This window comes from Carettochelys insculpta, chromosome 29 (assembly GCF_033958435.1).
Source record: "Carettochelys insculpta isolate YL-2023 chromosome 29, ASM3395843v1, whole genome shotgun sequence".
Lineage (NCBI taxonomy): Eukaryota > Metazoa > Chordata > Testudines > Carettochelyidae > Carettochelys > Carettochelys insculpta.
In genome coordinates this window covers 615,145-641,796 of record NC_134165.1, presented here as the reverse complement: position 1 = coordinate 641,796, position 26,652 = coordinate 615,145, and the positions used below count along the sequence as shown (strand labels likewise).

The 26,652-nt window shown below is 63.2% G+C and overlaps 1 protein-coding gene and 1 long non-coding RNA gene across 3 annotated transcripts in view; both read left to right on the top strand.

The window, feature by feature from the left end:
* Window positions 1-18,685, top strand: part of OLFM2 (olfactomedin 2) — a 52,237-nt gene extending 33,552 nt beyond the window's left edge. The window contains exons 2-6 of one of the 2 annotated variants that reach the window (XM_074979914.1): window positions 2,020-2,169; window positions 5,915-6,070; window positions 13,907-14,126; window positions 16,074-16,180; window positions 17,779-18,685. In XM_074979914.1, coding sequence (XP_074836015.1) covers window positions 2,020-2,169; window positions 5,915-6,070; window positions 13,907-14,126; window positions 16,074-16,180; window positions 17,779-18,456 — 1,311 coding nt within the window. In that variant the 3' untranslated portion in view covers window positions 18,457-18,685. The remainder of the gene's footprint in view (window positions 1-2,019; window positions 2,170-5,914; window positions 6,071-13,906; window positions 14,127-16,073; window positions 16,181-17,778) is intronic. The other variant, XM_074979913.1, reaches the window with a different exon arrangement.
* LOC142003188 (uncharacterized) lies at window positions 6,103-8,627 on the top strand. The gene is made up of 3 exons (XR_012642793.1): window positions 6,103-7,901; window positions 8,014-8,176; window positions 8,605-8,627. It is a non-coding gene; the product is annotated as an uncharacterized LOC142003188 (long non-coding RNA).
* Window positions 18,686-26,652: the final 7,967 nt, after the last annotated feature.

Genomic DNA, 26,652 nt, shown 5'->3' with positions numbered 1-26,652 from the left:
TCACCTCCCACCACCGCCCCGGAGGCTGAGCCTCCCTGTCTCTGATGTATTTACTCAGGGAGGAGCCGGGAACCCCACGGTGCTGGAGAAAGTCAGCACCCAGACGTATGAGTCGCAGCCAGGTTTATGATGTCTTATGTGCTAAATGCAACTGTGATGTCTCTTAGCAGGACTCCAGCCTCCCCTTCTCCCTCCTCCTGCTGCCAGGTCCCACGGGGCTCACCGACGCGAGCTTGGGTCAGAAAAGCTCTTTAGCCTGGTGTCAGAGACCCCGGCTGTCCAGGGAGCCCAGGGGACGGAGGGCGGTTCCCACCAGGAGCCTGCAGTCATGGTGCAGATGCCAAATTCAACACCACGAGGCCTTTACCAGGACTGTGACCCTAGGACTAGACCTTGCAGGGAGCGAGTATGCAGTAAAGTGGGCAGCTCCATGTGCAAGCGGGGCAGAGCCGCGGGGTGTGAGGGCAGCTGGGAGGGAGGTGTTTGGATGTGGAGGGCGGGTGTTTAGCTTCAGCCAGGAACTACTGCAAAGAGAAATTAAAAGGAACAGTCACAAGACTGGGGCGCCCATGAGCCGTGTTCTCTGTGAGCCGAGTGCTGGGGTGGCCGCCCAGCTGACAGGCAGAGCGCCCACGGTCGGCGCCGGCATTTCTGTCAGCGCTGCACGTGCCGTAGCGCACAGAACAAAGGTCGCTCTGCACACGCGTGAGAAGAAGCAGGAGTGCTGCCTGCAAGCTGCATGGGAACGTCGCAAACTCACCCCAGGACAGGCTCAGACCAGCGCAGGCTCCACATTTTGAAAAATGGGCCCAAAATTGCTGGCGTGAAAGAGGCCAGGAGAGGCACAAAGGCCCCTTTAAAACCTGGCGGTCTCATTCCACTAAGGAACATGGAAAGGAGCCGGCACTCGGGCACATCGTTAGGCCTAAAGGGAACGTGAAGTGCAACTAGCAAAAGAAGAACTAGCGGAAAGGTTTTTAAGTACATCAGAAGCAGGAAGCTGCCAAACAATCAGCGTGACCTTGTGGACAGTGGAGGCGCTACCGGCACCCTCCCTACCGGAGGCTTTGCAAAGGGATCTTTGCATTAGATGCTCACGCTGGAGCCATTCTGTTTAGGGGGCAGTTCTGGGGAACTGCCCCAGATTGAGATGTCAGTAAAGGAGGTCTTAGATGGAACAGTATGATGCTAGGTAGGAAGTCACCAGGAGCCGATGGTATTCCTGCAAACGTTCTCGGGGAACTCAGCTGTGAGAGTGCAGAACTATTACCTGTCATTCGTAACCTGTTGCTTATCCTCTGTGCCAGATGGCTGGAGAACAGATCCAGTAATGTTGGTTTGAACCTGGCAATCCCAGGCTGGTAAACCTGACTTCAGTCCCTAGGAAATTAAGAACATGAGAATGGCCAGATTGAGTCAGATCAAAGGTCTGTCCTGCCCAGCATCCTGTCTGCTGACAGTGAACAGATTCCCTCCCCTGTTGTCCATTTCCCAGCTCTGACAAGCAGAGGCCAGGGACAACCTCCCTGTCCATCCCAGCTAATAGCCATTGATGGGCCAAACCTCCATGAATTTATTTTTGAACCCTCTTAATGTTCTGGCTTCACAACATCCTCTGTCCAGGGGTTCCACAGGCCTGCCAGGCGCTGTATGAAGAAAAACTTCCTTTTGTTTGTTTTAAACCTGCTGCCCATTAATGTCATTTGGTGACCTCTCGTTCTGGTGCTGTGGGAACAAGTAAGTTGCTTGTTTGAAACATGGAACTAACTTGACTGAACCTGTGGTAGCAGACAGAGCGATCAGGGGGCGGATAGCCACAGTGTGTGTGGGGGCAAGGTGGAGTCAGCCTGGCCTTTGTAAGGGGAGTTCGCCCTCACCGATCGATGAGACGTCTCAGAGGGGTCAGGTCATCCTTGGACTCTGAGAGAGCCTTGAACAAGTCTCACCCGAAGGCCCTGCAGCAAAGCAGGCTGCTGCGGGAGGCCAGGCTGACAAGTCGTCCATTCTTTTTTCCTGCAGACGCTCTTCCAAAGCCCTGATGATGGCTGGCAAGTTTACACCTCCGCTCAAGCCCCGGATGGCAAATGCCTGTGCACAGCAGTCATCCCAGTGCAGGGCACCTGCTCCCGAGACCTGCGCAGCCGGCAGCTCCGACAGCTGATGGAGAAGGTGAGAGACTCGGCTTTGCTCCTGCATGAGGGCCTGGGGTTACGCTGCCTCTGGAGAGAGGCTCTGCCCCAGCCTTAAGGGTAGCACAGACCCACCTAGGCTGTGTGCTGAGATGAATGGGCACGGCACACTGGCTAGGTCTTGCCCTGCCCAGGGGGATGCTCATGTCTGCCAGCCCTTAGCACCCACGTCCCCTGCACTGCCATGGCAGGAGGTTTCTCCTGCCCTCTGCAAACTTCGGATGCAGGCTGCGTGAGCTGAAAGCCCAGAGCAGTCATGGGTCAGGGGACCAGGCCGGATTCCCTTCCTTCTGCTAATGACATGCAAATGGAGTCTGTATCACTCCTAATGCAGACTGAGCAGCAAATCCATCCTAGTCGATTTGAATGCAATTAATTCTGGCACATCCTGCCAGGGAAGCCAACTTGTTATTGCCTGTGAACCTGCAAATAACACATGAATCAGTTAGAGCAGGGGGTAGCACCCCAGGCTGCTGGCTGTGCCTGGGCCAGCGTGAGGAGCTGGGGGTGGCGGGGCTTGCTGAGGACCTGAGTCCATCTGTTTGGGTGAGTTGGTGACAGGGCCGGGAACAGCCCTGCCGCACAAGAGAGCAGAGAAGCAGCTCCCCAACAGTGGGCAGCTCAGGACCATTGCTGCTGCTGTGAGTGTAACCCAGGGGTGTTACTGGTCCCCTGGGTGCCTCTTCTGCAGGTGATGAGCACCTGTTACAGCTCCGGGGGCTCCATTTCAGTCCCTGGTGCAGCAACTATCAAGGTGGCTAATGTCCCTGTTGCGCTAATGCCAGAGGCCAGCCATGATAGTGCCCTGTTGCGCTAGGGGCTGTACAAAGACGAGAGCGGGCCAGGATGGGAGGGACAAGGGCACAAACCCAGCGGGTGTGCACGGTTCCCAGCGGAGCTGTGACCACAGCCCAGCGCTGGCTGATGGCAGCTGGCTGCAGCATTCCCACTGAGGTGAGCCATTTGGGGGCGTGGCTGAGAGGACCCCGGAGGCGCCCATGGAGCTGATGTTCCTCGGGAGGGGTTGGGGTGGGAGGTGAGAGGGTTTCCCAGGACCTAGCTCCAGGGATCTGAGCTTCCAGCAGAGACATGGAGCTTGTCTCCACAGCCGTCCGAGCTGTGACTGCAGGACCTGCAGACCCCTGAGGTGCCCTGGACCCAGCTAGTGTGGAAAATGAGCAGCCTGGCTGCCGCACAGTGTCCAGCTCCCCTGGCTCCTGGGTCAGCTGCTGCTCGGGGAGCTGGCTGGCTCTGAGCTCGCTTCAGTTTGCCTACCGGAGTGCCATGCTGCTATGCTCCCCTGCCCGTCAACTGCCAGCCGGGCAGTCCCCATACAGCTCTGTAGCAGATCTCCCACCTGCTCAGCATGGGAGGCTGCAAAGGCAGACAGAAGGTCAGACTCCCGGCTGCCAGGCGGATGCTGTCTCTGGAGATTGCCTTGCTGCCCTGGCTGGGCGCTGCAGCTCTGCGTAGGAATCGCCTGCTGGCGGGGGCCTTGCTGTGGGAAGTGGTATTTGCAGGTGGGAAGGTTTCTAACTGGTCGTGATTCCCTGGTCTGAGGCAGGCACAGGGCACGGAGCAGGCAGTTCTCCTTTTATTTCCTGTTCCTTGTACACATTCGCACACACAATGATTAAACTTTTATTACCACTTGCTGCAAACAGCTTGGAAGCAGCTCCCGTCAGAGGCCGCAGCTGTAAGCAGCAGCAGGGCCCGGCTAATGCATAAACACTCCCTGACGGAGCACGGCTGCGTCCTCGTCTTGTCAGGGCCCAAACTAAACGAACGTCAGCGGCAGCCACAGAAGAAATGAGGAAGCTGGAGCCAAAGCCCACCCCGAGTTGTGCGCTTGGTGCATCGAGGAACAGCTGCAGGCTCTGCAGGGAGGATGGGACTTGGTATGTTCAAGCTGCAGGAAGAGAGGCGTTCTCAGCAGCACATGCAGAACCATCCCCAGTGTGCTCCTTCCCCGGTAGAGATGGGGTCTGCTTGGGGCCAGGCATGGGCCAGGAGTCTGGACCCCTGGCCTGCCGGGACTCTCAGGCCTGGATTGCGATCGTGAGCTGACCTGTTCAGCCTGGGCTGGGAACCTTCTCTGCCTGGGCCCGGGTGGTGCCCTGCACAGAGCCACCGAAGGATTCAGTCCCTCCGGCTGGGGCTGGGGATTTCAGAATTTCTCTCCCTCCATTCCACAACCAGGGCCAGATTTCCACAGCTGCGCAGCCCCATGGGGGGCCAGGCCCCTTTTCGGGTGCCTGATGGGTGCCCGTCTTTTGGGGAGACCCCGCCCTGGAGCGGGTGAGGCTCTGGTGCTCTGCCGTCCCTTGCGTTTCCATCTGTCACAGGGATTGCAGCTGTCGTGGGATAATCAGCGAGCTCCGTCCATCTCTGTGTGCACAACGGGCCCCTGGCAGCCTGGAGATCCGACTGTAGAGCGTAGTGACTTAGCGCTGTATTTATTGAACCTCCCATGGCAGGTCGGTCCTGGCCTTTGGCAGGAGAGCTGGCTTTGTTAAAACCTCCCGACGGAAGAGCTTGGCTCAGGTCCTTGGTGCTGCCTCTGGGGCGGGCAGTGCCTCGGAGCTGCCACTGCTTCAGTGAGCATGTACTGGGGCACAGGGAGAGGCTGACACCATGCGCAGCCAAGCGACCCTCACATGCACCGGAATAGCTGCTCACCCCAGGCTGTGGCTGCAGCAGGGGGGGCGGGGGCCGCAGGACTGAGGAACCAACACTTGTGTGTAACAGTTTGGGCCCTACCAGGAAATCTGACCCAGCCCATTGCAAAGGAAAGGGTCTCCCAGACAAGTGCGAAGTGGAGCTAATGGAAGAATAGGTCAGTGCCCCCAGAGTCGGAGAGTTGGGAGAAGCAGGAAAGGTTTAAGTGTGATTTAAGCAACATTTGCGGCGTGAGGCGCATGTTGGTTTCTTGGCAGCAGGGGACGATCCCAGCAGGTGGCCATTCTTTAGCTCTGCTGCTTGTACTAGTATCAGAGGAGTAGCCAGGTTAGTCTGTATCTGCAGAAACAATGAGAAGTCCTGTGGTGCCTTATAGCCTAACAGGTATATTGGAGCATGAGCTCTCGTGGGCAAAGCCCCGCTGTGTCAGACGCATACGTGCAGATCTGGCAACGCAGCGGGTCTTTGCCCTGAGAGCTCAGGCTCCAATATCTGTTAGTTTATAAGGTGCCCCAGGGCTTCTCATTCTTGCTGCTCTTACAGCGATCACTGCTAGGGGATGGAATGAGGAACAGCCAGCCTGGGGGGCGGGGGGTGGCAGGAGAGAGAAGAGTGAATTAGCTTGAAGGCAGTGTGGCTGGGGGCAGGTGGGGGCTGGGGGAGCCTCAGAGAAACAGCAGAGCCAGAGATGCAGAAATAAAGGGTCCTGCATCCCTCACACTCCTGGGCAGAGGGGAGGCAGAAGCCAATGTCCTGCAGTGGCAGCGTTCTTGGGTGGGGGGGAGCTGCTGACCCCCTGCCCCCCCCAGTGATGCCCCCAGTTGGGAAGCCAAAAGATGGCTCAACTTCTGCAGAACTTGAGTTCGTGCAGCCCTTGATTGGAGATAAATGCCCTGTGAAGAGTGATAGAGGTACTGGGGGCAGGGCCGGTCTCCTGGATATGTGGCCCTCCGCTGCCCGGGCCTGTCCCCTGCACCGCTCTGGGCAGGACGGGCTGCACCTCACCCAAGGACTCATATTCTGACCACTCAGCTTTGCCTTTCCAGGTACAGAACCTCTCCCAGTCCATGGAGGTGCTGGACTTGAGAACCTACCGTGACCTGCAGTACGTGCGCAACACCGAGTCCCTCATGAAGGGCCTGGACTTACGGCTGAAGGTGGCCACCGACAGCCAGAAAAGCCTCAACACGAGAAGCTTCCAGGTAAACCCTTTGCAGACACCCCCTCCTCCGTTTTGGCGGCGGGGTCCCTGCCGGGACCGAGGGGAAGGGTTCCCGTGTGCCTGTGCTCTGAGTTACGCCGGGCATGTCTGGTGCATGGGGGTGTCCTGCTGTTGTGTGTGTGCGCAGCTGTGGATGTGGGGCCAGAGACAGTGGGACATGGTGGTGCCCTGGCCTGGGTGGGATTTGGGCATCAAAGTGGCTTTGAGAATCCTGTGAGCAGCATCCCCTGGCGCCGGGCGTTGCGCAGACCCTGCACGAGACTTTGGGCAGAGACAGACTCACGGCCTGACTGGGCGAGGCAGGCAGAAGCCTTGTCTGTGCTCAAGCCCTGCCACTGTAAATTGCGAGCCACGAACCGCCCGGAGGCCTGGCACGCAATAGGCACCTATATCTGCAGAACTGGCGCTGCAGGCAATGAGGCCTCTCACTTTATCCACTGTCGGTGGAATAAATTTTGTGGTGTGCACGAGGCCTGTGCAGATGGGCACCACGCGTAGAAATGCTGGCTGCCGGCAGTGGGCGCTCTGCTAATCGGCCAGGTGACACCTGAATCTCTCCTGGGGGCTACCCAAGTGCCCAGGTTACAGGGAACTCTGCCCAGGGGTGTGAAATATCACCCCCTCCCCAGCAACGCGGCGAAACCGACCTGGTGCCCAGTGCAGACGGCCTTTATCTCGCTAGCGCCTCTCTCGCGGTGGTGTGTGCCTGCGCAGATGGGAGCCCCCCGCTGCGAGGGACGTCCGCGGCAGCGTGTGGCCATCAGTCAGACAGGGCACGGCTTGGTGGGACAGGGTGTGAGCAGATGTGACAGCCCAGTGCCGTGTGCCGGAGGGGCCCTGTGACCACACCCTGAGAGAGCACCAGGCTGACCCCTGCACACAGAGCCTTCCCTCGGGAATGGCCCCTCGGCAGAGCACTGTGCCTCGGCGGCGTGGGGCGCTGAAGCCGGGCCGAGCGCGGATGGAGCTCACAGCCGCCGGGACGAGACGAAGATCGAACGGCCGAGCTGCAACAGGTCTCGTGGTGGGTTTCATCGCAGCGGCAGGGGCTGGGCCCCGGGATGGGAACGTGACCCGGCCAAGAGGCTGGAGATGCAGCTCCAGGTGCTGGCTGGGAACCAGGGGCCTGGTGAGAAACCCCATCACATCCCATCAACCCTGGGAAGGGACCAGCCCCGGTCCATCCTTGCTCCCAGGGGATGGGCCCAGGCTCCCCCTTCACCTCTGGGCAAGGCCCAGCCCCCCTCCTTTACCTCAGGGCAGAGCCTGGCCTCCCCATCTTGTTAACCCCAGCCAGGGCCCGGCCCCCCCCCACCCTTCGCCCCAGCCAGGGCCCGGCCCCCCGCCTCCCTTCACCCCGGCCAGGGCCCGGCCCCCGCACTCCCTTTGCCCCGGCCAGGGCCCGGCCCCCCGCCTCCCTTCACCCCACCCCCTAGAGGATGAGCCAGCCCCGGTCGGGGCAGGTGGCATTAATGTGAGTGGAATGAAGGGCCCAAGGGGGCACAAGACTTCGAAGCGTCCGACGCTGAGCTGTGTGATGGGGCTCAGGACCGGCTGCCAGCTCCACGCCCGGGGACAGCCGGGGAACTCAGGCACCAGTTCGCACCGTGCTGGTGGAATGGCAGAAGGGAGGGAAGGAAGCCAGGTCGGCGGATGTCGAACGGACAGCAAATGTGAAGGCAGCGTCTCGCCCTCCCCTCTGAGAGGCACGGGGCCTCGCACGACTGAGTGGGGCCTTGCCCAGCTGCGTGGAGCCTTGCACAGTGCTGTGAAGCAGACATTGCCGCTCACTACAGATGACGGGATGCCAGGTAGATATGCCCAGAGCTGCTCCGGCCTGGCAGCCCCCCAGCTTCCATTGGGCCTCTGCCAGGGAAGCACAGTGCTCGGCAGCACACTAGGTGAAAGAGAAATCTCCCACAGCCAGGCCGGGAGCTGCCGAGAAGGAGACGCTGGCTGGAGAGAGGGTCTCGCATCTCTTCCTGGTTGAGCGCTGGTGGCGTCCCTCCCTGCCTCTGCGCACCGTGCAGGAATGTTTCATCCTGGCCCCCGCGGTGCTTTGAACTGACCTGCTCGGTGGACTCAGGTACAGACAGCACCTGCAGGTGCCTGTGAGACCTGTCTGCAGCGGAGGCGGCATCTACTCCAGAGCACGGCAAGCCCTTAAAGGGGGCGCACACCGCAGCCACGTGTGCAGGGGCGAAGGGGGCGGCTGCATTTTTCGGTTCCTGTGGGTGGAGGTGCTCTGACGGCAGATGCTTCATCCAGAACTGCCCCCCCACCTGGCAAACTTCAGCCCCGCCTCCTGGGGAGGAGTTGGTGCTTCTCAGCCCACCTGCAGGGGCAGTGAGCCTCACCCCTTGTGTGCAAAGAGTCTCAGAGGGGGAGCTGCCTTAGGCTGTAGCTTCACAGTCAGCAGGCAGGCGCTGTCTGTACCTGACTGCACTGAGCCGTCTGTTCACAAAGAACAAGCAGTCCTGTAGCACCTGGAAGACTGATCATTTTACTCTTTAGGTCTTAAGACCCACGAAAGCTGACGACCTAATGAATACAATGGCTAGTCTTTCAGGCGCTATAGGACTCCTTGTTTCCCTTGTCTGCAGGGACTCCATCAGCTCTGGCCTTGCTCCGCACCTGGGGCTCCTCACTTTCCAAAGGAAGCCTGGCCCAGAGCTCAGAGGGCAACATGGTTATGCTCCCCCGCCATCCAGCATCATTGGCAGAGCGGGATCCCACGACCTTCGGCACACCACACTCTCAAAGGCCATGCCTGGCTGTGAACGTCTCTGTGTGTGGGGCCCCTGAGCCGTGAGCAGGCCTAATGGGATGGTAAGTACGTGTCCCTGGAGAAGAGGCCCCCGTAGGGTGCCTCAGACGGGCCATCCAAACCAATGGCTTGTGTCTGAAAATGTCAGCCTTCAAGCTGCCACGCGAGCTAAGGGAGCAGCTTCTGTCTAGCCCCTGTAGCAGGCTGTTACCCTCCCCGGCCTGCTGGAGCGGGGCGAAGCCCCACTGTGTTCGCGTGGGTTCCTGATGTTCTGGCGAAGTTGCCAGGAGCCTGGCCCAGCCCGTGGGGTCTGCTGAAGGGCCACAGCTTGCCAGCCCCGGGCAGAGCATGGAACGGCTTCCTGAGGGAGACGTCCAGCTGAGGCCCCCACACAAGCAGCCCCTCCCTTGGGCTGTGAGCAGTGCCCACCCACGGAGGAGCTCAGCGCACTGGACGCTACGGCTGGGAAGACAGCTGGGCTACCTAGTCCCATTCGTGCAGCCGCTATAGGCTTGTTCCCGTCACTTGTTCTGCCATTGTCTGCAGCCTCCACCCTGCGACTGTCCGTCTCTCTCGCGCCTTCTCCTTTCCCACCGTCCTCCCTCAACAGTGTGGTGCTGGGTTTGCACTCGGCCTCCCCTGCTGGGTCGCGGCGCTAGCAAAGCGGGGGCGGCCTTGGAGAGCGTTCCGACGAGAGCCGCAGGGCAGACTCGAGGGCTGGGAAACCTGCTGGCTGGGCACAGGACAGTTGGTGTTGCCGCTTGAAGGGAGCAGCTGGGAGCGAAGGCACAAGTGCCTGCACGGGGAGATTTCTGACCCGCGGGCGGAGCAAGAGCCGATGAGGTGCGGGGCGTGGGGAGACGAGCAGACCGGGAGGCGCAGGGGATTCTTTCTGGATGATGTGGCTTCGCTAGACCACAGGCGTCTGGCTAGGATGCAGCGCTTACAGCGCTGTCCCCTGGCACCAGACCAGTTCAGCGATGCGGGTGGCAGCCTGCCAAGGGCAGGTGCTGCATGCCCAGGTGGCGTGGGTGTAACTCTTCTGCCAGTGCCCTCAGCAAGAGCTCCTCTGCTACCAGCCTGCACAGACCCGGCCTGGGCCCCCCTAGCCCCACCACTAACCTGGGACCCTTGCACCCCTCCCAGGGCACCTCTGGGAGGTGGTACTTCCCCAGTCCCGTGTGGGCATAGGAGGGAGCGTGTTGCTGGGGGCCGGGGCGTCAGCCAGCACTACCTGGGCAAAATGCCCCAAGCAGGAATCTTGCTAAAGCTGCAAGCAGAGCACCTGGGGCAGGGCCTTCACCTCCTGTCCTTGAGTTCTGCAGCCAAAAGCTCCCTCTCTGCTCCTCTCCACTCATTGAGGTCACCGAGGCTGGTCATGGTCAGGGGGACCCAGGGTTTGGGGTGCCTCTGGGTGAGGTCAGCCCCGCCGCCGGCGAGGAAGGCACCTGGGTTGCTCCAACCGCCACCCTCCCATGCGTTTGCCACCCAGCTGCCCTGTTGATTGCTCACTGCTTTCACTGGCCGCTCCCACCGGCCCTGGCTTGACAAGGCCCTTGCAGCCGAGAGACCCACATTTGGGACAGGTTCAGGGCTGCTCCACTCCCCTTCTTTCATGCACTGGGGGTACTGGCGTCTCACGCCCCTGCATTCAGTATGCACGATCTGTGACTCAGCACCAGCCCCAGTGGCTCCCTGCTGGGGACCTGGCAGCGACAGCGCATTCGCATGGATATCATTTGCTCCCGAGTCTCCCCTGCCCAGCTGGCTGCCTGGGGAGAGCTCAGTCAGACCCTGCTTTCGTGGGCACAGATAGCACCGCAGAGCAGAGCAGAGCAGAGCAGGGCAGGGCTCTTCCAGCCACGTCGCCACTGTGGGGGGTCCCATACCAGAGCTTTTCTCATGGACCAGGGCTGCCTGTGCACCCAGGGTGTGTGGCACCCAGCCAGGCCCCCTGGGATAGGTGACTTGCTGAGCACCGGGTGCTTTGCTGCTGCCAGCATCTGAGGCCAGAGAGTGCTTGTGATGGGGTTCTGGGGTCCCCCAAGCTCTGCACCCTGTCCGCAGGCAGGAGAGTCTCTCACTCAGCAGGAAAACAGCAGGTTTATTAGCCGACAGGACACAGCATCGTACAGAGTTGTCAGTGCAGCCGGCAGAGACAGCCAGTCCCACCCATGCTGGGGAGAGGAGGCCCCGAGGGGCCCCCAGAGCTGGGGCCTGGCCCCCTCCTTTGTCTCTCTCTCCCAGCCCAGACTAACTGCTTCCAACTCCCAGTTCCAGTTCAAACCCCTCAGGCTCCACCTCCTCCTTTGTCTGCAGTACAAAGGTGTTACCTGGTCGTCAGGGTTACCCTCAGCAGGAGCCCCACACCCTCTGTGAGCCCCCCCCCCCCCCCCCCACACACACAGGTATCCCCCACTCCATCACAGTGCTGCACCGTCCCAGGCATGTCCCTGCCACGCAGCCCTTGCCAGGAGCCTTTTGGCCTTTGCTGTCCCCCCAGCCGGGTGCAGAGGCAACAGAGAAGGCAGGGCCTGGCCCTGCGCCAGCCCGGCATCTGCAGTTACATGCAAATAAACGAGTGTTTTCCTGGCAGCCCCAGGGGAGGACTCAGTGCTGATAGATGCCTGCAGCCCAGCCACCTCCCCAGCCTTTGCTCCGTTCCCTCACCTTCCCCGTCATCTCCCGGTGCTCCGGAGCTGCCGTGACTGCACAGCATTTGCTGGCCGTCATGGCAGTTGGTTCTGCAGCAGATGGGGAAGGTGCTGTGACCCATTGCCACTGCCCCATGCAGCTGGGGCCCGGCACACGGGACTCTGGAGCAAATGCACTTGCACCCCAGACTTCTGTGCCCACGTGACACACACCCCTTACTGGTACAGGGGCCGGGGGGGAGGGGCACGGCCTTCTGGGGCCCCTGCACTGTGGATTTCGCCTAAAGGGGCCTTGAGGCTGCAGGGGACCTCTTCGTGCTGCAGAGGCCCTGGGGAAGTCTGGCTGCCAGTCACCTCTCACCTCAGGCCTGAGGAGACTGACAATGCACCAGGGCCAGGCGGGGACCCCATGCCAGCCGCTCAGCATGACTTTCCCCAGTCAGACAGGTTAGGGTCCTCGTGCCACCAAAGGCCCTGAGGCCAGCCCTGCAGATTCAGCATATGTGGGACTGAGCTCTCCGTCTGCCCGCAACCAGAGTCTTATTTCAAAGCATCTTACGTCGTGTCAGCTTGAGCCAACGGGGCTGCTCGGTCCCCGTATGTCTGGGCAGCGCCCAGCCTGATGGGGCCCCTCTCGGTCACCATGTGTCTGGGCAGCGCCCGGCTCGACGGGGCCCCTCTCGGTCGCCGTGTGTCTGGGCAGCGCCCGGCCCGACGGGGCCCCTCTCGGTCGCCGTGTGTCTGGGCAGCGCCCGGCCCGACGGGGCCCCTCTCGGTCGCCGTGTGTCTGGGCAGCGCCCGGCCCGACGGGGCCCCTCTCGGTCGCCGTGTGTCTGGGCAGCGCCCGGCCCGACGGGGCCCCTCTCGGTCGCCGTGTGTCTGGGCAGCGCCCGGCCCGACGGGGCCCCTCTCGGTCGCCGTGTGTCTGGGCAGCGCCCGGCCCGACGGGGCCCCTCTTGGTCGCCGTGTGTCTGGGCAGCGCCCGGCCCGACGGGGCCCCTCTCGGTCGCCGTGTGTCTGGGCAGCGCCCGGCCCGACGGGGCCCCTCTCGGTCGCTGTGTGTCTGGGCAGTTCCCGGTCCGACGGGGCCCCTCTCGGTCACCATGTGGGTGGGAGGGTGGGGGTGGTTGGTAGGTAGGTAGGTAGATGGGAGTGTCTGGCTGGGTGGTAGGTAGGCAGGAGGGCGTCCGTGGGGCTGCGGGATGGGGGACCAGGAGGTAGGCAGGAGGGCGTCCGTGGGGCTGCGGGATGGGGGACCAGGAGGTAGGCAGGAGGGCGTCCGTGGGGCTGCGGGATGGGGGACCAGGAGGTAGGCAGGAGGGCGTCCGTGGGGCTGCGGGATGGGGGACCAGGAGGTAGGCAGGAGGGCGTCCGTGGGGCTGCGGGATGGGGGACCAGGAGGTAGGCAGGAGGGCGTCCGTGGGGCTGCGGGATGGGGGACCAGGAGGTAGGCAGGAGGGCGTCTGTCGGGCTGCGGGATGGGGGACCAGGAGGTAGGCAGGAGGGCGTCCGTGGGGCTGCGGGATGGGGGACCAGGAGGTAGGCAGGAGGGTGTCTGTCGGGCTGCGGGATGGGGGACCAGGAGGTAGGCAGGAGGGTGTCTGTCGGGCTGCGGGATGGGGGACCAGGAGGTAGGCAGGAGGGCGTCCGTGGGGCTGCGGGATGGGGGACCAGGAGGTAGGCAGGAGGGCGTCCGTGGGCTGCGGGATGGGGGACCAGGAGGTAGGCAGGAGGGCGTCCGTGGGCTGCGGGATGGGGGACCAGGAGGTAGGCAGGAGGGTGTCTGTCGGGCTGCGGGATGGGGGACCAGGAGGTAGGCAGGAGGGCGTCCGTGGGGCTGCGGGATGGGGGACCAGGAGGTAGGCAGGAGGGCGTCCGTGGGGCTGCGGGATGGGGGACCAGGAGGTAGGCAGGAGGGTGTCTGTCGGGCTGCGGGATGGGGGACCAGGAGGTAGGCAGGAGGGCGTCCGTGGGCTGCGGGATGGGGGACCAGGAGGTAGGCAGGAGGGCGTCCGTGGGGCTGCGGGATGGGGGACCAGGAGGTAGGCAGGAGGGTGTCTGTCGGGCTGCGGGATGGGGGACCAGGAGGTAGGCAGGAGGGTGTCTGTCGGGCTGCGGGATGGGGGACCAGGAGGTAGGCAGGAGGGCGTCCGTGGGCTGCGGGATGGGGGACCAGGAGGTAGGCAGGGGTGGTTCTGGGCAGGGGTGGAAGGCAAGTCCGGCCGGCGGAAGGCAGATGGGGCTGTGTGGGTGGCCGGCGGTAGGCAGGGAGGGGGTTCTGGTGTGTGCTGGGGGAGGAAGCCCGTGCACAGGGGCCCGGGGCGAGGCGGGGGCTGGCTGGCGTCAGGAACGGGCGTTGCGTTTCCCTTCACCGGTCCCTTTGTCCGTGTGGCAGGAGCTGAAGGAGAAAATGGGAGAGCTGCTGCCCCTGCTGCCTGTGCTGGATCAGTACAAAGCGGACGCGCGGCTGATCGTGCAGCTGAAGGAGGAGGTGAGGAACGTCTCGGGGCGGCTGCTGGCCATCCAGGAGGAGATGGGCGCGTATGACTATGAGGAGCTGCAGCAGAGGGTGCTGGTCCTGGAGGCGCGGTTACATGCCTGTATGCAGAAACTGGGTATGGAACGCGGCCGCCCTCGCTCCCCTGTCCCTCCTCCCGCTTGCAGGCTGCGCCGCACCCGGAGTGCCCGTTCCCACAGCACCCGCACCCGGAGGTGCCAGCTCTGCTTTGCACCCCACCCAGACAGGGCCTGCGCCCCGAAGCCCCCCTATTCCCCCGGGGAGGGCACCCCAGGCCAAGAGGGAGGGCGCCTACAGTGGCACGTGGCAGTGCCTGTTCCCCTCCAGAGGGGCGGCTTGTGCTAGCTGAGTGAGCCCAGGGCTCCGTCTGAGCCCTGGCCTACCTACCTCCCTGCACCTTTTGCACAGCAAGGACTGGATCTCAGGGCTTAGCACAGGGGCCCAGGACTCCTGGGTTCCCTCCCCAGCTCTGGGAGGGCAGCAGGGGTGGGGGCCTGCAGGCAGAGGGTGGGAGCCAGGACTCCTGCGTTCTCGCGCTGTGAGTGACAAGACCAAGCTGAGGTGTGACAGGAGGGAGGGGAGCAGAACTGCTCAAGGAGGGGCTGTCACCTACATTCTTCTCCACACTGGGCTGTCAGTTCCCAGGAAGCAGGGCAACCCTTGCAGGGAGGTCTGCCCAGCATCTCCTCCTAAGCTTGCCCCCCGGGGTGCATGGGGAGCTGCTGCTTTTTCCCTGCGACTGGTCTCCCAGTGCCCAGCCCAGGGGCTTTAGTACTGCAAGCAAGAACTCCGAGTACCTCAGCAGCTGAGGGCTCTGCCGGGGAGGCTGGGCCTGGGCTGCCGCCCTGAGGCCTGATTCTCTGCATGGGAGCAGTTTGTGGGTCAGAAGCTGCCACCTGAGTCACTTCTCGGCCAGTTCCAGCGTGCTGGCAGGAGCAGCTGCTTCAGTGCAGTCCCTGAAAGCCCCCAACGTCCCCAGCTCCTGCCCCAGTGCCTCCCATGGAGAGCATCCCTCACTGGCCTGTGTGCTGGGCTGGGCTGGGCTGAGCAGCAGGAGAGCTGGGTGCTAGTCCTGACGCTGGCCTCTGGCTTGCCTTCTCCTCCCGCCTGACACCTATGCCTCCTGTGGGGCAGGAGCATGCCCGTGCAGCTCCTCGTGCGAGGGAGGGCCCAGCCATGGCTGGGGCTGGGCAGCGCCTTGCACGGTTTGTGTGCGATCTTGCCAGTGTTTACTGGAGGCTTCATGTGTCACCTGCTGAGGTGCCAGGACCTGCTCCCTCGTGCGCTGCGGTGGTAGGGGTGATTTCACCAGCGACGATGGAGAGGACCCCAGGCTGAAATTGTTCCTGTGTGAATCGGGATTGGACATGGCTCACCCCAGATCCACACTGGACTGACTGAGACCAGGCTCAGCTGGACATGAGGCTGAGGGCTCGGGAGAGAACGTGGGTGAGAGGAGCCCTGTACAGATGTAAACGCCTCTGCTGACCAGAGCTGGCATTGCCCCTGCAGGGACCAGGGCTCTGTCAGGCACAGCCGCTGCTTTGAGCCAGGTCCTTTCTAGCTGGGTCCTGGGCCTGGGGGGTCCTGGTGGAGATGCCGGGTGCCCCCCATGCCATGCTGCTTTAGCAGGGGTCGGGGTGCCCTGCTGCTCTCCAGCAATGGGATCACACAGCTCCAGTCGGAGGCAGAGCCCCCTCAAGATGCGGCCCCTGGAACCAGCCACCAGCCTTGTGGTGCACTGCGGCTGCCCTGCCTGGGACGAATGGCTCCCAGCACACACTGCTCAGCAGTGGTGGGGGAAGGAGGCAGGGCCCAGGAGCAGCACAGGGACAGGAGGAGTGGTGCGGGAACAGGCTCAGGGAGGCACCCCTGGCTGGCTGCAAGGGCCGTTCTTGGAGCGCTGCCCGGCATGAGCCCAAGGGGAGGGGGTGTCTGTCACAGCTGCCTGAGCCCCCGGGAGCCTTCTGCTCTGCCCCCTGTGCCTGCAGGTGGTGGCTGGGCGTCTTTCACTCCTGTAACTGTTCTCTCCACCCTGCTGCAGGCTGTGGGAGGCTGACGGGGGTCAGTAACCCCATCACCGTCCGGGCCTCGGGCTCCCGGTTCGGGTCGTGGATGACAGACACCATGGCTCCCAGCTCTGACAGCCGGGTGAGTGTCGGGCCTTGCAGGGACAGGATGGGGCTCAGGGGCTGCTCCACCTGCCCAGGGTCCCTCTCCCCTTGCGATCCACAAATGTGACTTCGGCTTCAGGCCCTTCCAGGTGCCCAGCGTGGGAACACCTGGACAGGGGCTGAGCTCCAGCTCAAGAAGGGCTCGGGACTGGTGCTCACAGCCGCCGGAGGCAGGCTTTCCCCAGAGCTCAGCACCGGCACGGATCTGCCTACTGGGCACTTCAGACAATCTGGCTGCTTCTTCAGGTGCTTGGCAGGTCACCGGCCAAACCATCCCGTCCACAGGACAGATCGGGGAGGCCTCTGCTGGCTGCTGCTGGCCCCACTTCCAGACGTGGAGACTAGTGACAATTCCAGCTCCCTCCATGTATTTCCCTGCCCGTGGCTGGTGCAGGGAGACAGAGGGCCCCTCACACGTGGAGATGATGGAGCTGCGTAGCCAGGGCAGCTGCCAGGTCCACAGTCGGTGCAAGGGGCATTTTCAGCTGCAGAGGGGATGGTGCTAAGATCCGGGGGGGCGAGCGCCCATGGTCTGTTCTCTGCTGCCCTGGCCTCCCTTGCCCTGGCAGACTGCCATGTGCCCGTGCTCGGCAGCGGGGTCCCCAGACATCCTTCAGCACAGTCCCGAATTCCCATGACAAGTCCTGCGTTTATGCCAAGACGTCCTTCAGGGCTGCTGAGCTCCCCCATGCAGGGCCAGGGCCAGGGCCTGGGCCCCCAGGCCACCCCGCGGGACATTTCTGCGTGAATGCGGAACGCGGGACTTGTCATGGACATCCCCACCCCACTTTCGGTCTCCCTTACCCGCCTCAGCCGGTTTGACAGGCTGCTGCCATGTCCCCGCAGGGTCTGCCAACTGCCTGTGCCCCGGCTGGGCTGGGCTGGGCTGGCCTCAGGGCTGGACCGGAGCCCCAGGCCCCAGGGCTGGAACACAGGGAGCCGTCGCGCCATGCGGGGAGGGAGTGACTGTCCTCTGGTGCTGCAGAGCAGGGCTGGGAAAGTGGCAGAGGGGAGCCCCGCGGGGCAGGGGAAGATGCCCCAGGCTGCGCAGTTCAAAGCGTTTTCCCAGCCGCTCCTGGGCAGCAGGTCCCTTCACAACCCCCGTTATGCAGATGGGGGTGGGGGGCTAGGTCTCCTGCTGGCCCTGCCCAGGGTGAGGGATTCGGGGGGAAGGCTTCATGCTGGGCTCTGCCCAGGGTCGGGGGTTGGGCCCAGGCCTTGTGTTGGGGCCTGCCCAGGCATGGGGGCACTGGGGGGGCCAGGCCCTGCACTGGTCCTTACTGAGGACTTGCAGGGCCTAGGCTTATGTGGCCCCCACTTGGGGATGGGAGCTGGGGGGAGGCCTCGTGCTGGCCCTGCCAGAGGGAGAGGGGTTGGGGCAGCCCAGGCTCCATGCAAGGTCCTACTGAGGGCTATGGGGTAGGCGGGGGGGCCTCGTGCTGGGCCCTACCCAGAGGTGGGATTTGGGGTCCAAGCCTCACATGAGGCCCTGAACAGGGTGAGGGCTGGGGGCCCACATGGGGCAGACCTCCCAGATCTGCTGCCCCCTCACCCCCCGGCTGTTCTTCCACCCAGGTGTGGTACATGGACGGCTACTACAAGGGGCGCCGCGTACTGGAGTTCCGCACCCTGAACGACTTTGTGACGGGCCAGAACTTTGTACAGCACCTGCTGCCTCACCCCTGGGCCGGCACAGGCCACGTGGTGTTCAACGGCTCGCTCTACTACAACAAGTACCAGAGCAACATCGTGGTGAAGTACCACTTCCGCTCGCGAAGCGTGCAGGTGCAGCGCAGCCTCAGCAGCGCCGGCTACAACAACACCTTCCCCTACTCCTGGGGGGGCTTCTCCGACATCGACTTCATGGTGGACGAGAACGGGCTGTGGGCTGTCTACACCACCAACCAGAATGCTGGCAACATTGTGGTGAGCAAGGTGGACCCGCAGACGCTGGAGGTCCTGCGCAGCTGGGACACCGGCTACCCCAAGCGCAGCGCTGGCGAGTCCTTCATGATCTGCGGCACCCTCTACGTCACCAACTCCCACCTGGCCGGGGCCAAGATCTACTTTGCCTACTACACGAACACTTCCAGCTATGAGTACACGGACATCCCCTTCCACAACCAGTACTCCCACATCTCTATGCTGGACTACAACCCGCGGGAGAGGGTGCTGTACACGTGGAACAATGGCCACCAGGTCGTGTACAACGTCACGCTCTTCCACGTCATAAAGACTTCGGGCGAGTTGTGAGCCGCCTGCGGACTCGGCGCTTCGCTCTTTCTTTTTCTACACTTGGGGTCGGCCGCCATTTGTGCAACGCAGAGCCAAGAGGTGCTTCTTCGTTGTGTTCTCTTTCCTCCTGTGGGTTACGTGCCGCATGGATCTCATCCGCTTTCGTCGAGCCCAGGCCAGTGATTTGATTGATTTGATTTGGTGGCAAATAAAAGTTATTTCTTTGACACGTGATGGAGCCGTGTGGCTTTTCTGTCCAGTCTTGGCTGCATGTCTCTGCTTCTGTGCCAGGGACCCATGCTTCTAATTCCTGTGGGGCATTCACCTTGGTAAAAATAGAACCGTGCGAGAGTTGCGCCCAAAACCAGGGCAACGGTTAAAAAGTGCATTGTCGATAGTGTTTATGAGGAGAGGGCTGGTGAAGGTGAACATCAGCCAGCTAAAGTTAAACACTGAAGTAGCAGCGCCCATTACAGATGAGCAACGTAGCTCAGACGCACAGAGCCACACTGATGGTGAATGTTAAAAATGACAGATAACGTACATGCAGCTACAATGTTAGCAATGAGCAATGCAAGTGGAAGATTGGCAAGTGTCCTTAGGGTTGACTGACTTTCAAATGCTGTACATCTGAACTGCTGGTCAATACGAGCGCCTAGGGGCGCAAACACCACACCCTAACCAGCATCGTGCGCTCGTTACTCCGTGTCCTGCTGAGCCCTCACTCGTAGCTGCCGTGGGCCGTGTGCGGCACGAACTGCACCATTTCTGATCTATTGTGCTAGCTCTGTGCAGTGTGACCAACACAGCGAGGGCGAGCCCATGGCTGGGACTTCCGGCACGGCTGTAATACCCCAAGAAATGCCTACGGCATCTGTTCCTGGATGGTATCGCTGTGCAGCTAAAATACACGCAGGGGAAGTGGGGCCTGGGCCTCCTGGCTGCCCCCCATGCTCAGTGTTCCCTGTAAGCTGAGCGCTTGGGTGGCCGCCTAGGAGAGATTCAGGGGCCCCACAGCTGATGAGCAGAGCGCCCCCCGTGGGCAGTGCTTGTTTCTACTGGTGGTACACAGCCACATGCACATCTGATCATGTAACAGAATAGATTCTGCACATGGATGTTAAAAATTAAAGGGCGCGAACGGCTCATGCCCTGGCGACGCTCCTCCTTAGTAACGTGTCTTCCTACCGGTGGATTCTCAAGTCCTGCCCACGACAGAGCACGGAAGCGGGCTCAGCTCTGAGAGCCTGAAAGGCACCAGGGACCAAAGCTCACAAGATCCAGGCCAGCCTTGGCCCATTATCTGAAGCAATGCAAGAGGGAGCGGGCGGAGCAGGGGCTGGGAAGCCAGTGGCACCAAGTCAGGGCTGTACCCCCGCGCCCCCAGCAGCCTGGCTCTGCGCTGGGGCTGCAAGCCATGGGCCAGCAGAATGCAGAGCCAGGCGAGCTGCGAGCGGCGCGGCGCGGCCTGTCCTCATTTGGTAATCGATTTAGGGGCAGGGCGAAGCCTGCAGGAGAGCTGTCGGGCACGCAGGGACAGCCAGTGATACAGGGGTTTCAAGGCCATCCCCAGGGACGGCTGGTTCATGTCTGACGCACCGCAGCTGCCAGCCAAGCACCAGTCCAGAGGGATTAGCCCAGCAATGCACACTCACTCTCGCACGGCCGTGCCTGCCAGCACACCCCTGTGCTCCTCCACACTCACGCAGCTGCACATCTATGTGCACTTGCAAATACATCCCTGCTTGAGCACGCACATGAATGCACGCACACACTTAGACACAAGGCAGATACTGTTGCCGCATCTACAGCTCCACAGCCCTGGGCCTGCTGTGCAGCACTGCCGCCTGTCTGGTTCTAATCAACCAGGCCCTTACCTGGTCAGAGTGACCCTGACAGACGACTCCCCCCCAAGCCCAACACTAGCGAGGCAGCTGCTGGAGATGGAGCTGCTGGAGATGGAGCCTGCAAACAGAGTGCGTGGGCAGCCGCCCCAGAGCAATTCGGGTACCTCTCAGCGGGTGAGCGAGCGCCCCCAGCCGGCGGCGTGTTTCTGTGGTGGTGCACACGGGCACAGGCTCAGTGTACAGAACAAAATTTATTCTGCCCATGATGGAGAAGCCTGGCGGGAGCCCGGTGAGGTGCAAAGGCTGCTGGGCTTTGATTGGAGGCTCCCATCAGAGCTGGAGGCCAGGCTGGATGCTGGACGCCTGCCAGCTCTGCACCAGTTCCCACCTGGATGAGCTGGGGGTGTCCTTGGCCAATGGCCTGCAGGACAGAGACGATCCAGCCTCCTTCTGGCCAAGGGCCCTGGAGGGACATGACAGGGGCACTGGCTCACACTGCTCGGGGGCCTGGTCTCCTTTCAGAGAGGGGGTGTGGGTGTGGGGTGGGGTTGTCTGGTTGAGTGCGTGGCCAGGCCCTGCGCGGAGCAGGGGGTGTAGCCCCACAATGGGCCTGGTCTGTTGATGGAGGGGGTCTGGTTTTGCTGCGCAAAGGGCGGGTGAGGGCTGGCTGCACACCAGCACAGTGACTAGATCGTAACTGAGAACAAGAAGTCCTGGGGCACCTTAGAGACTAACAGCTGTTTGGAGCATGAGCGCGCGTGGGCAGGGCCCTGCTTCGGCAGGTGCCTGAGGTACAGCTCATGATACACACAGCTGGTGCGTCCGACGCAGCGGGTCTCTGCCCACGAGAGCTCATGCTCCAAAATAGTCTGTGAGGTGCCACAGGACTTCTTGTTCTCGAAGCTACAGGCTAACACTGGCTCCCTCTCTGATAGATAGTAATTAACCCCCTGCTGTGCTGGTAATTAGCAGCTGCGGGAGTGTCCCTCAGCGTGCCCACACCCCCTCCCCCGCTAGTCCTTTGTGGGGTTGGGGCCCACTGCCTCCATGCTGCCACCCCCCAGCTCCACTTTTCCCTGCCACGTCCATCCCCTGGCCAGAGCCCACCGCCCCACCCAGACCCCATCCTGGGCAGGCCCTTGGTGCTGGACTGGTGGCAGGGGGCCAGACATCTCCACCCCCCGCAGGTGATCCCACTAAGGACCCCCCAGAGTCACGCTGGGTCCACGCTTCACCGCTGCTTGTACCCACATGGGACGGTGCTTCCAGCAGTGCCCGGCTGCCCTGGGGGCACACTCCGGGCTCTGCAGCCCCCATGCCAGCCCTGGGGCTCCCTGCCAGCCAGGGCAGCAGACTCACAAAGGGCAAAGTCAGAACGTAATCAGCAGCCGCGCAGTCAGTTCCTGCTCCCGGCCGTGCGCGGTAAACAAGACGCCCCCAGACAGTTGTTTAGCAATTAGGGCCCAGCCGAAGCTCCTGAGCTCGGTAATTGCCGCAGCTAAACAAGCTGTGGGCATGAATATTAATCTGGCACTGGGCTGGCACAGCAGCTGCTGCACTTCGGTTCCAGGGAGCCCCGCCTCACAAGGGGCCAAATGTGTCGCCTCCTGGCTGGCGGGGAGAGTCACCGGGGTGCTGCTACCAGCGGTGACCGCAAAGCACCCCGCTGGCCTGTGCGTCCTCAGAGTGCGTGTGTGCGCGCGTGTGTGTGTGTGCGCGTGTCCTCTGTGTGTAGGCACACAAAGCATGTGTGGGTGTGTCCCCTGTGTGTGTGTGGGGGGGGGTCATCACTGTAGCCAGACCGCGTGTGCATGGATGTGCGGGAGGTCTCGCGCACAAGCACACCGTGCGTGCGCCCTGGTTGGCGTGCGTTTGTGCGCACCCAGGGTTACCGCGGGGGGGCGCCAAGTAGCCTTTGGAGGCATGTTGGCGTCATGAGGTGCTCCTGCAAGGGCGAAGCTCCTGCCGGTCAGGCGACCTGCCCTCGGCTGGGAGGTGCAGTGGGCTCGTCTGTCTGGGCCTGGGCTCCAAGGGGCCAGCTGCTGGGGCTGCTGCAGCTGGCTCTGCCGGAGGGCTCGGCACCAGGCCCAGCCTGAATGTGCATGGGGCTAGTGCAGAGCACACGTTCCCCAGCAGGCGCTGGAGAGTCAGGTGGCTGAGGGGATGCGCTGCCAGGGACACGCGCTGCAAGGGCCTGCAGACCTGGAACAGGTCCCTGTGGTGGGGCCAGCCAGCTGTTGGGGCTGGAACTCAGCGGGGACTCAGGGCAACGTCTGAGCACAGGGAGTCGCGGCTGCACTTCTAGGCCAGTGCACCCTACAGCCCTGCCGGGCTCCTCTGGTGCTGAGAGCCTGGGGGTGGCTGCAGAGGCCTCGCCAGCAGGTAGCCGAGGTGCTGAGAGCCTGGGGGGGTGGCTGCAGAGGCCTCGCCAGCAGGTAGCCGAGGTGCTGAGAGCCTGGGGGGGGGCTGCAGAGGCCTCGCCAGCAGGTAGCCGAGGTGCTGAGAGCCTGGGGGGGTGGCTGCAGAGGCCTCGCCAGCAGGTAGCCGAGGTGCTGAGAGTCTGGGGGGGTGGCTGCAGAGGCCTCGCCAGCAGGTAGCCGAGGTGCTGAGAGCCTGGGGGGCTGCAGAGGCCTCGCCAGCAGGTAGCCGAGGTGCTGAGAGCCTGGGGGGGTGGCTGCAGAGGCCTCGCCAGCAGGTAGCCGAGGTGCTGAGAGTCTGAGGGGGTGGCTGCAGAGGCCTCGCCAGCAGGTAGCCGAGGTGCTGAGAGCCTGGGGGGGGTGGCTGCAGAGGCCTCGCCAGCAGGTAGCCGAGGTGCTGAGAGCCTGGGGGGCTGCAGAGGCCTCGCCAGCAGGTAGCCGAGGTGCTGAGAGCCTGGGGGTGGCTGCAGAGGCCTCGCCAGCAGGTAGCCGAGGTGCTGAGAGCCTGGGGGGGGGCTGCAGAGGCCTCGCCAGCAGGTAGCCGAGGTGCTGAGAGCCTGGGGGGGGGCTGCAGAGGCCTCGCCAGCAGGTAGCCGAGGTGCTGAGAGCCTGGGGGGCTGCAGAGGCCTCGCCAGCAGGTAGCCGAGGTGCTGAGAGCCGGGGGGGGGCTGCAGAGGCCTCGCCAGCAGGTAGCCGAGGTGCTGAGAGCCTGGGGGGTGCAGAGGCCTCGCCAGCAGGTAGCCCAGGTGCTGAGAGCCTGGGGGGGGCTGCAGAGGCCTCGCCAGCAGGTAGCCGAGGTGCTGAGAGCCTGGGGGGGGCTGCAGAGGCCTCGCCAGCAGGTAGCCCAGGTGCTGAGAGCCTGGGGGGGGCTGCAGAGGCCTCGCCAGCAGGTAGCCGAGGTGCTGAGAGCCTGGGGGGTGCAGTGGCTGAGCCCCTTGCAGCCTGTGCACACTCTGCCCCCACCCCAACCCCTGCGTGGGGCTGCGGGGCCCTTGGCTGCCCATGGCGGCTGCAAGCTGTGCTGATCAGCGCCCCCCGGCTCAGCACGCACAATGCCGGCAGCTGGAGTCTCAGCCCTGCTGCTCCCTTCCCAGCCCCTCACACTGGGGCCTCACCATGGGACAAATCCCCCTGGCTGCTTGCCCAAGCCCCCCCATGGCTCCTGGGAGCCTCCCAGGTCTGGCCCTCGAATGGCTCTGTGATGTAGTGGGGGTTACCTGTGTGGCTTACAGAGGGTGGGGGGCTCCTGCTGGGGGTAACCTGGTGACCAGGTGACACCTCTGGGCTGCAGACAAAGGCAGAGGGGGAGCTGAGGGGGTTGAATTGGAACTGGGGGTTGGGAAGCAGTGAGTCCGTGGGGGACAGAGAGATACCAAGGAAGGGGCAAGACCCCAGCTCCAGGGGGTGTGGGCTCGGGGCCTCTTCTCCCCAGCATGGATGGGACTGGCTGTTTTTGTCGACTGCACTGACCCTACTGTACGATGCTGGGCCCTGTCAGCTAATAAACCTGCCGTTCTCCTGCTGAGTGAGTCGCTCCTGCCTGTGGCCAGGGTGCAGAGCTAGGGGTCCCCTGAACCCATCACAGGCTCCTCCCTGGGTTGCTGCATTTCCCAGGAGCTTGGCAAACTGCACCGCATGGTTACACTCGCCAGGCAAACAAGCGCATTACGGAAGGACAGTGCCGATACCACCTCCTGCAGCCCCAACAGGCCCCGCACCAGCGCAGCTCTCATCAGTGTAGGCTAGTTAGAAATGCACACCCGCCCCCCGCCCTCAGGCACCATGCAGAGCCCCCACCCCCACCCCAGTGCTGGCACAAAGCACAACCTTGCATGAGCTCCCACACACAGTCCTCGTGCGCGCGCTCTCTCGCACACACACACGCACGCACGCACGCGCGCATACAGTCTTACACCAGGGCAGCATGTCTGTCTATGGCCCCTAAGCTGGCAGGTGTGACTGGCTCGGAGAGAGTCAGCGCAGCCTGGTTCTCCAAGACTGCAGCCCCATGGCTCCTGCCTGGGCTCCTCTGCACCCAGCCCAAGGGGTGTGCAACGACCCTGGGCATGAGCTGTGGTGCTTTGTGCCTGCCCTGCCCTGCCCTGCCCCGATAGGCGGTGCTGTGTGGCAGGAATCGGGCTGCATGGGCCAGGGACTCCCAAGCTGCCACGGGGTGGGCAAACGATCCTGTCTGGCGACAGGCGGGTGCTGGCCCTGACTGCCCCACAGACCCTGATTTCGCTCTCAGGGCTGCAGAGCCAGGGGCTGCTTGCAGTGTGGCAGGATCGTGCAGGCAGGAGGGGCATGGTGGGGTGAATGGGGAGGCCTGAGCTGAGCTGGCAGGGCCAGGCTCTGCATTGCCCTGGGCTAGGGCCCAGCTCACCAAGTGCAGGGATGCCACAGGGCCAAGGCCAGGACCCACCCCCCCCGTCGCAAGACTGTCCAAGGAGCCAGCAGTGGGTCAGCACCAGTGCCCTCAGGGGCCATGCTCGCGTTTAGCCGCAGCCCCAGGGGCACAGCTGTCGGCTCCAGGGGCTGCTCACGCCCAAGCCCAGGTGCCAAGGCAGGACGGATGGAGGGGGCTGGGGCTTGGGGACAGAGACGGAAAGACACTTGTGCTGCTGGTCACACCACGGTGCGGCTGCACCAGCAGCAGTGTGCACAAGCGCTGGTGAAAGGTGTAGGGGAGCCCAACATTCAAGGCCCCCGCTCAGTTGGGTGGGGGGGGGCCGTCTCCAGATCACCACGATGGCCATAAAGTTTGTTTTGTTCTCCATGTGACACGTCAGCACAGCACCTTCTGCAAGGAGGGAATCAGCGTCACTATAGCAACCGCAGCCTGCGAAGGGATGCAGCTGCTGCTGCTGCGCATCAATCTGGAGCCTTTGGCATGACACAGAGGTGGGGCTGCAGCCCGGCTCCCCTCGGCCCTTGGGAAGGCAGCCCAGAGGGTACCAGCTCCAGCAGGTTATCAGCCAGTCTTTGGGGAAGGGGGGGCAGTCGCGTTCCTGGACATGTGTGTGAGCCCGTGGGGGTCACGCCAGCGTTGGTGATCCCAGCTAGAGCCGGGGGAGAGGCTGCCCCCCCACCCGAGACAAGTGCCTGGGGCACGGCTAGTGCGGCAAGGGTGGGCGTGTCAGGGGACAGCTGGAAAAGTCCAGCTCTACCAAGGGGGGAGGCGAGGGGCATGTTGCCTGGGTCTGGATGGGGGCCGAGACCCCAGTGAATCCGGCTACACCCTGCGCATGGGCCTCCGTGCTCACGGCACAGCTAGGTGTGATTCCAGCCTTTACAGACTGGGGGCTGGGCAGGGCCCTGCGACGGGACCCCGCTCTCAGCTGGGGTCTGGGCAGTGCCCGGCACAACAGGGCCCCAATCTCAGCCCGGGTCTGGGCTGTGCCCGGCCCGACGGGGCCTTGATCTCAGCCAGGGTCTGGCCAGAGCCCAGCACGATGGGGGCCCCGATCTCAGCCGGGGTCTGGCCAGTGCCCACCCGACGGGGCCCTGATCTCAGCCGAGGTCTGGGCAGCGCCTGGCCTGACAGGGCCTTGATCTCACCCAGGGTCTGGACAGAGCCCGGCATGATGGGGCCCCGATCTCAGCCGGGGTCTGGCCAGTGCCCACCCAACGGGGCCCTGATCTCAGCTGGGGTCTGGGCAGCACCTGGCACGATGGGGCCCTGATCTCAACTGGGGTCTGGGCAGCACCCGGCATGATGGGGCCCTGATCTCAGCTGGGGTCTGGGCTGTGCCCGGCCCGACGGGGCCTTGAGCTCACCCAGGGTGTGGACAGAGCCTGGCATGATGGAGCCCCGATCTCAGGTGGGGTCTGGGCAGTGCCCACCCAACGGGGCCCTGATCTCAACTGGGGTCTGGGCAGCGCCCGGCATGATGGGGCCCTGATCTCAGCTGGGGTCTGGGCTGTGCCCACCCGACAGGGCCCTGATCTCA